At 48.1% G+C, this 9,345-nt stretch overlaps 1 protein-coding gene across 1 annotated transcript; it reads left to right on the top strand.

The window, feature by feature from the left end:
* The first annotated feature begins 3,743 nt into the window (after positions 1-3,743).
* On the top strand, positions 3,744-8,932 carry LOC115500706. Its single transcript, XM_030295350.2, is given in 4 exon segments — positions 3,744-4,954; positions 4,957-5,105; positions 5,137-8,786; positions 8,788-8,932. Coding segments are annotated over 4 exon segments (5,142 nt in total). The 5' UTR covers positions 3,744-3,756.
* Positions 8,933-9,345: the final 413 nt, after the last annotated feature.

Raw genomic sequence — 9,345 nt, 5'->3', positions numbered from 1 at the left:
TCAATTGTCAAAAACATTAAGTGCTATCTAGGTGGATAGCATAGATCCTACATAATTCTCAAATAGGTGAATGTTTCACATTTGTTCTCTAATATGATGTTTTTTGGCTTGATATAAGCAAATGAAGTATTTTAATAGAACTAATGTTGTATCAGCTTGCAGGGCAAGCTTAAGTGTTTTTGTCATCTTCTAAAATATAGCTTACATGATTGGTATAAAATGCTTTTTCTCCTGCAAAAATGTGCCCAAGAAAAGATTTACATATTGTGCATTTGACATTGTGATTTACATCCCTACATCTACTTCAAGTTTGCCCACTCTTTGTAATATGCAGCTCGGGGGACTGACCCCCCCCCCCCACCTCCAGAGGTAAGCTCTTATAAACCTAAGGTAGCCAAGAAAATCTCATGGGTCTTGCTAAAGTATTTGGTTTAAGGATGCACAGACTTGGAATTTTCCTCTACACAGGCATTGCTTGAGAAATCAGTTGTGACTCATTCCAAAACATTGAGACCCAAGAAGAGGTTTCCTGGGTTCTACTAGAAAGAATATTTTCTCACTGTTGTGAGAGTTTATTTAGGCAACTCTCTCTCTTCCTCTCACTACTGTGGTGTATGGTTGTAAAGCCATAGGGAAACATAGTGTACAACCAAAGGACCACAAAGAAATGGAGCTAAAACCACTGAATTTCTGCTGATCCTAAACTTTGTCTGCTGCTTAGACATATTTATGTGAGTAAGCAATTCTGTTACTTGAAGCCAGTATCTTTCTAATGCATGGTGAACAGACGCTTATGTAAAATAACTTAAGTATGTATTCGAGTTGATGACTATCTGCCTAAGCCAGATTAACAAAAACCGATGGATAAATCTTGATTAGGAAAGAAGGGAAAAGAGGCAAGAAGAATGAAAGAAAGAAAGGGAGGTTGGGGAAAGGAATGAGGGAGGGAGGGAAAGAGAAAAGGAGTAACGTGCCAGGTCATGTGGTAAGTACACGTTAACGTTTTTAAGAAACGAACTTACTCTTTTCCATAGTGGCTGTAGTAGTTTATACTTAAACTAGCAATGTATGAGAGAGAGTTTTTCTGCATTCTTATCAGCATTTGCTACTATCAATATTTTTTTTTTATTTTGTCCATTCTTTGAGGTGTGGAGTAATATCATATAGCGATTTTCATTTTCATTTCCCTAAAGGCAAGCAATGTAAAACTATCTTTCCATATGTTTATTTGCCATCCATATTTCATCTTTGGTCAAGTGTCTGTTTAATTATTTTACCCATTTTTTAATTGGGTTCTTTGGTTTCTTACTATTCAGTTTATAGGGCTCATTATACTTTCTGTATGCAAGCAATTTGCCTGATATGTGACTTAAAAATATTTCCTCATAGTGCTTTGAAACTTTGTATCCTCTTTGCCTTTTCACCTTCTTAACAAGATCTTTTGCAGAGCAATGGTGTTTTGGTTGTTTTAAGTCTAATGTATTTTTTAAAATTTTATGGGTCATGCATTTGGTGTTATGTCTAAAAAATCTTTGCTTAATTCTAGGTCACAAATAATTAATGTAATATATATTATATCACATATGATGTAATTTATATATAATGTAATCTATAATATAAATTACCATATATTTAGCATTTCCATTTCTTACCTACTTTCTTTTTCATCATTCCCTGCCTTCATTTCATAATCACCTGGTCCTATCTCAGCCTTTGCATCAGACCACAGAGTCAGTGTATCAGCCTTGGTCAAAGTACTTGTCTTCATATGGGTCCCAGTCATAGATGTATCAACATGGGTTTACTGTAGCTCCTAATCTGTGCTTTGATCCTTTCATTTTGGTGGCCTGTTCAGACCCATTTCATGGTCAGGGTTTCCTTTCCTAGCTGGAAGGTAAAAGGTAGGTTTATTTGGATACCCAGGGTAGGATAATGGAGTAGAAAGTCCAGGGGCTTCTACACATAATCTGTTAAGAGTGTGTTCAAAGGAAAACAAAAGTCCAACCAAGAATAGCTCAAAAGAAAATCTGTCATTTTGAAAAGATAGACTAAAAAGGAGAGCTAGAGAAAGAAGTTAAGACAGAGAAACCAGGAAGGTAAAGGAGATATGAGAATTGATATAGGTAGGGGATACTGAAAATGTGAATGGGTATTAGCTAAGATATTCCTATTAGCTTTAGAAATAAGTTAATAATAGCTAATCATTTCAATTAGATTCACTCTGTGTTAGGTAGCTTTAAATACTCTGTATCAGTAGTCCTCAAAATGTGATCAAGGGAGCCTTGATGGATCCCCAAGTTCCAATCTATTTCCATGATAATAGTAATACATTATTTGACATTTTCACTCCTTATTGTCTTACGACTGTCCAGCTGAGTTGTCCAGAGACCACATGATGTAGGGTATTGCAATAGGTTGAAAGTAGAAGTAAATATGAGAATCTAGCTGTCTTCTATTAAGCCACACAAAAGAGCAGATAGGGAAAAAATGTACAATACTGTCACTCTTCTCACAACTTTTTTTTCTTGCTTTGGCACAGACAACTAGGTAGGTAGGGCCCTACGTAGAACCAGAGAGAAACACAAATGCTCCAATGAGGAAACCCTTTGATGGATTTCATTTATTCCCTTCAGACCAGATGAAAGGTTGTATTTAGTTTCCAGTTTACAGAGTGTTCTTTTTACTACATTGTAATCTCTTCCAGGAATTTCCCTACCATCATCATACTCCATTATACTCTCTATTCCTCTGTGTTAGTTAAGTGTGGGGATACTGCAGTGAAGGAAAAAGCATCCACCAAGGGCATCATGATGCTACTGGAGGATAGACAGCTAGCCCAGAGTTCCAGCGACTGATGAGCAACAAACCAGGGGAGCTCATAGTTACCGATAGGAACTAGACAAGAATGGAGACACTAGCTCCAGCAGAGACCAAAGAAGGAGCAGGTGTAGGACAACACCCCCCACCCCCATATAGTAGTGAAAGGGCGGGCCTACGCCGGCCGACTCCATCTTGTTCTGTGTTCTCCACCTTGACTATGTCCCCGACATGACCCCTTTTCCGGGAAAATTGCAGAAACCTCAGACCGCGCCTCCTCCCCTTGAGTAACCTCCCGCTCACCCGTTCAAACTTCCTGATCAAAACACGCCCAGTGACCTGCGTAACACGACTCTGACCCTTCCCCAGCCAATCGGCCGAGGCCACGACCCTTCCCCAGCCAATCAGCTGCCCCTAGACCCCTATAAAACCTTTGTGCTTTTGAAACTCGCTCTCTCTCCCCGGTATCTCACCGCTGCGTCGGTGCAGGTAGGGGACTGAGCTCGAGCTAGCTCGAATAAAGGCTCTTTTGCTTTTGCATCAGACTTGGCTCCCTGGTGGTCTTTGGGGATCACGAAACATGGGCATAACATCGGGGGGCTCGTCCGGGATCCCCAAGACCCCCGAGGGACCCCCAACCCGGAGAGCCTGACTGGCCACGGTTAGTGTCTGTCTGTTTGTTCTGTCTTTTCTGTGTGAGCTCATTTCTGGAATTCTGGTAGTGCCCGACGCGGTCTAAGTGGACGCACTGGAGGACCACGGGCCGGGAGTTTCGGAAGACGTTCCGATTCTCCCTTCTGGAGGGACGTGGAATCCCCTCAAATGTCTAAGCTAGCTTTCAGTTTTGCTTCCATGGAGTTGGAAGACTTTCTAGGGGCCCTCTGTTTGTCTGTTTTTGTGTTTCTCTGTTTTGCTCTGTGGAATTACTGGACGGACGTTATGGGACAGACTCAGACTACTCCTCTAAGTATTATGATTGATCACTTTAAGGATGTGAGGGGAAGAGCTAACAACCTCAGTGTGGAAGTCCGAAAGGGTTGGTGGCAGTTTTTTTGTTCTAGTGAGTGGCCAACTTTCAATGTCGGATGGCCACCAGAGGGGACCTTCGACCTCCCTACCATCCACCGAGTCAGGAGTATCATCTCTCGGCCTAAGACGGGCCATCTTGATCAGCTCCCTTACATTATCACTTGGCAGGACCTTGTAGAAGACCCACCCTCTTGGCTTAAGCCCTTCCTAGCCCTGCTCCCTCCAGAGCCAAAACCCATTCTTGCTTTGCAGGGGACAAAGAAGAAGAAAAGTCTTATCCAACCTTCAGCACCCCTCTACCCTGTCTTACAGGGGGGTACTGAAGAAGAATTAATTTTTCCTCCCCCGTATAACCCCTCTAGGATGACAGAAGAACACCATCCTCCCCCTCCGGGGGAGGCAGACGCTGTTCCGAGAGCGGGAGGCGGAAACGCTCCAGTGGGAAGCCCGCCCTTTACCAGACAAAGGGCTCAGAGGGAGCAATCCGCCTCCACCGCTGACTCCACTCTTCTGCCCCTGCGAGCCGCCAGACCCCCAGACGCGGAGGGGAATCAGCCCCATCACTATTGGCCTTTCGCCACTAGTGACCTCTACAATTGGAAAGCTCAGAATCCTAAGTTTTCTGAGAAACCGGCAGGGCTTATTGATTTACTAGACTCTGTTCTTTTTACCCATCAGCCCACGTGGGACGATTGCCAGCAGCTTTTGCAGGTCCTGTTCACGACTGAAGAAAGAGAAAGAATCCTCAATGAGGCCCGAAAACTAGTTCTGGGTGCAGACGGGAATCCCACCACCAACAAGGCTCAGATAGATGCCTCCTTCCCCTTAACTCGGCCCCAGTGGGATTTCAACACGGCAGAAGGTAAGGAGAGGCTCCGGGTCTACTGCCAGACTCTAATGGGGGGTCTCCGAATGGCTGCTAGAAAGCCAACCAATTTGGCCAAGGTAGGAAATGTACAACAGGGAAAAGATGAATCTCCAGCTGCCTTTTTAGAACGGATCATGGAGGCATTCTGTACCTATACCCCCATGGATCCAGAGGCTCCGGAAAGCAAGGCAGCTGTTATCATGGCCTTTGTAAACCAATCGGCCATAGACATTAGGAGAAAATAGATAGACTAGGAGAAAAAAGTCTGCAGGACTTACTGGTGGTAGCCGAAAAGGTATATAATAACCGGGAGCCTCCTGAGGACAAGCAGGCTCGCGTCATGGCGGCTGCCAGCAGTAAGCAGACTCGAGACCTGGCCAGAATACTACTAGCTACCACTGCTGACTTCCCCGAGGAACGAGACCGCCGTCTCCGGCAGCTGGCAGATGACGCAAGAAAAGGTAAAGGAACCACCAAGGGGGGGGAAGCAGAGGCTGCAGAAGGATCAGTGCGCATACTGCAAGGGGATAGGGCATTGGGCCCGAGATTGTCCAAAAAGGGCTGGCGGGAAGGGAAGCAAGACTGATCGAGTAAAAGTCCTAGAGCTAGATGAACTAAGTGATTAGGGGAGTCGGGGTTCGGACCCTCTCCCCGAACCCAGGGTAACTCTTAAAGTGGAGGGGACCCCTGTTGACTTCCTTGTCGACACCGGAGTACAACATTCAGTCCTCCGCACCCCACAAGGAAAACTAGCCAGCAAGAAGTCCTGGGTACAAGGGGCAACTGGTATGAGCCAGTATTCATGGACTACCCGAAGAACAGTAGATTTGGGAACGGGCCGGGTATCCCACTCCTTTATGGTAATACCAGAATGCCCCTACCTGCTGTTAGGACGGGACTTACTGACCAAGATTGGAGCTCAGATAACTTTCAGACAAGGGGGGCCTCAGGTCACCAATGGCAAGGGCCACCCCATCCAGGTCCTGACCATGAAACTGGAGGATGAATACCTCCTCCACCAGGAGGCGCTCCCGAGAGAGGATAATATAGACAGATGGCTACAAGAATTCCCCTCGGTTTGGGCAGAGACGGGGGGGATGGGACTAGCCGCTCACAGGACCCCAGTCCTGGTAGAGCTCAAGCCAGGAGAGAGTCCGGTAAGGATCAAACAATACCCCATGTCTCAGGAGGCCCGGAAGGGGATCCAGCCACACATCCGGAGACTACGAAGCCTAGGGGTACTAGTTCCTTGCCAGTCTGCCTGGAACACCCCCCTACTGCTGGTCAAAAAGCCTCACACAAATGACTACCGATCGGTACAAGACCTCCGGGAAGTAAATAAGAGGGTCGCGGACATACACCCAACTGTTCCCAACCCATATACTCTCTTGAGCTCCTTGGCACCCTCCAGGGTCTGGTATACTGTACTAGATTTAAAGGATGCCTTCTTCAGTCTGCCGCTGGCACCCCAGAGCCAACCCTTGTTCGCCTTCGAGTGGCATGATCCGGAGGAGGGCTACAGTGGGCAACTCACCTGGACACGGCTACCTCAGGGATTCAAAAATTCACCCACCATCTTCGACGAGGCACTACACGAGGACCTGGGTGAGTACAGAAGGGAGCACCCTGGCCTCACCCTCCTACAGTACGTAGATGACATCCTGATTGCTGCTGACACGGCCAAAGACTGTGAGCGAGGGACCCAGGATCTGCTGGCTACCCTGGGGGCCTTAGGGTACTGGGCATCCGCGAAGAAGGCTCAGATATGCAGGGAGAGGGTAAATTACCTGGGATATATCCTGGAGGGCGGACAGCGGCGGTTATCAGATGCCAGAAAAGAAGCTGTCCTAAAGATCCCTACTCCCACCTCCTGAAGAGAAGTGAGGGAATTCCTAGGATCAGCCGGCTACTGCCGCCTGTGGGTTTCAGGTTTTGCTGAGATTGCCAAGCCCCTATATGAAGCTACCAAAGAGGGGAAAACATTTAAATACACTGAAAAAGAAGAAATTGCCTTTAATCAGTTAAAAAAGGCCCTCTTAAGTGCCCCAGCCCTGGGCCTACCAGACATTATGAAACCCTTCCACCTCTTTGTAGACGAACATAAGGGAATAGCAAAAGGGGATCTAACTCAAGCCTTAGGCCCCTGGAACCGCCCAGTGGCTTACCTGTCTAAGAAACTAGATCCAGTGGCTGCCGGCTGGCCGCCATGCCTAAGAATTATTGTGGCGACAGCACTCCTAGTCAAGGATGCAGACAAACTGACCCTAGGACAGGAGATCTGGATCATGACCCCACATGCCATTGAAGGGATCCTGAAACAGCCTCCGGATAGATGGATGAGCAATACACGTATGACTCATTACCAGAGCCTCCTACCCAACCCTCCACAAGTGCGGTTCCACCCCAGTGCAGCCCTCAATCCTGCAACCCTGCTGCCCGACCCTGACCTAGGTGCTCCACTACATGACTGTGCGGGAATCCTGGAACAAGTACATGGATTCCGGACGGACCTGACCGACCGGCCCCTCCCCGATGCCGAGGCTACTTGGTTCACTGATGGCAGCAGCTTTGTGCAAGACGGACACAGGTATGCGGGTGCAGCGGTGGTCACTGAAACGGATACCGTATGGGCGGAGGCTCTACCCTCCGGAACGTCAGCCCAGCAAGCAGAGCTCATAGCCCTCACCAAGGCGCTGATGCTGGGAGCTGGAAAACGGCTTAACATCTACACAGACAGCTGTTATGCATTTGCCACAGCTCATATTCATGGGGCAATTTATCAGGAGAGGGGGTTACTGACGGCAGAAGGACGGACTATAAAAAATAAGCAGGAGATACTTAACCTGCTTACGGCCTTATGGCTTCCTGCCAAGCTAGCCATTATCCACTGCCAAGGGCACCAAAAAGCTGATAACCCAGTAGCTAGAGGTAATCGAAAAGCTGACCAGGCAGCCAAGGCAGTAGCCCTTACTCCCGTCCCCACCATGACCATACAACTACCGGACCCGGGAGACCCAGTTTTACCAGACCAGCCCAAGTACTCCCAGGAGGAGTTACATCGGATCAAGAAACTCCCCATGGCCCAGGAGATAAAGGGATGGTGATATACACCTAACAAGGAGCTCGTGCTGCCAGACCAGCTCGGAGTCTCAATATTAGAGCACATGCATCGGTCTACTCACATGGGGGCCCGAAAATTAAAAGACTTAATCCGACATGCCGGAATCAAGATTCACCAACAGGACACCAAAATAGAGCAAGTTGTATCTGCCTGCAAGACCTGCCAACTCACCAACGCGAGAGCCACATCAAATAAAAAAGGAACCAGGCTCAGAGGCACCAGACCAGGAGCCCAATGGGAAGTCGACTTCACTGAAGTCAAACCAGGAAAGTATGGTTATAAATATCTTTTAGTATTTACAGACACCTTCTCTGGCTGGGTGGAGGCATACCCAACCAAGCATGAAATGGCTCAGACGGTGGCTAAGAAGCTACTAGAAGACATCTTACCCAGGTGTGGTTTTCCTGCCATGGTAGGATCAGACAATGGACCAGCTTTTATCTCGCAGGTAACACAGGCAGTAGCCAAGGCGGTGGGGGCAAACTGGAAATTACATTGTGCTTATAGGTCCCAGAGCTCAGGACAGGTAGAAAGAATGAATAGAACCCTAAAAGAGACCATTACCAAATTAACCATGGAGACTGGTGGGGACTGGGTGACTTTCCTACCGTACTCCCTTTACCGGGTTAGAAACACTCCTTACACTCTGGGTTTTACTCCCTATGAGATCATGTTTGGCAGGCCACCCCCTGTTATTCCCAGCCTTCGAGCTGAATTTATTGCTGAGTTTAAAGGTCAAGAACTTTTTCTTTCCTTGAGAGGGCTCCAGAGGGCGCACGAGGACATTTGGCCGCACCTCCGTGCCATCTACGAGGCTGGCCCGACCCCGACACCTCATCAGTACAGGCCGGGAGACTGGGTCTATGTCAAGAGGCACCACCGAGAGACCCTCGAGCCGCGCTGGAAGGGACCCTACATCGTGGTGCTGACAACCCCCACCGCCCTCAAAGTAGGGCATCGCGACCTGGGTCCATCACACCCACGTTCTGCCAGCGGACCCCTCCTCAATCCGGAAGGACTTCGTCACGCGATGGGCCATCAGTCGGGACCAACACAACCCGCTCAAGCTCAAGCTACAGCTCATTCGACCCACCTAATATTGGTAACTCTCTTAACTCTGCTTGTCATTGCTCATGCTGCCAGGAGTCCCCATGCCCCCCAAAACATCACCTGGCAGATCATAGACACCAGCTCGGGGACAATACTTAATCAGACCTCCCAGAGCCACCCCAGGGACACATGCTTCCCAGAACTTAGCATAAACCTCCAAACTCTGTTCCCCTTGTCACCATAAATGCAGCCGGTCCCATGATTGGGTCCGTAAGCTACATGACAAGGGGGGAATGAAAGGGCGGGCCTACACCGGCCGACTCCATCTTGTTCTGTGTTCTCCACCTTGAGTGACTATGTCCCCGACATGACCCCTTTTCTGGGAAAATCGCAGAAACCTCAGACCGTGCCTCCTCCCCTTGAGTAACCTCCTGCTCACCCGTTCAAACTTCCTGATCAA

Source organism: Lynx canadensis, chromosome A2, assembly GCF_007474595.2.
Source record: "Lynx canadensis isolate LIC74 chromosome A2, mLynCan4.pri.v2, whole genome shotgun sequence".
NCBI classification, from domain to species: domain Eukaryota; kingdom Metazoa; phylum Chordata; class Mammalia; order Carnivora; family Felidae; genus Lynx; species Lynx canadensis.
Note: the sequence above shows the minus strand (reverse complement) of the source record. Positions and strands in the feature narration are given on the sequence as shown.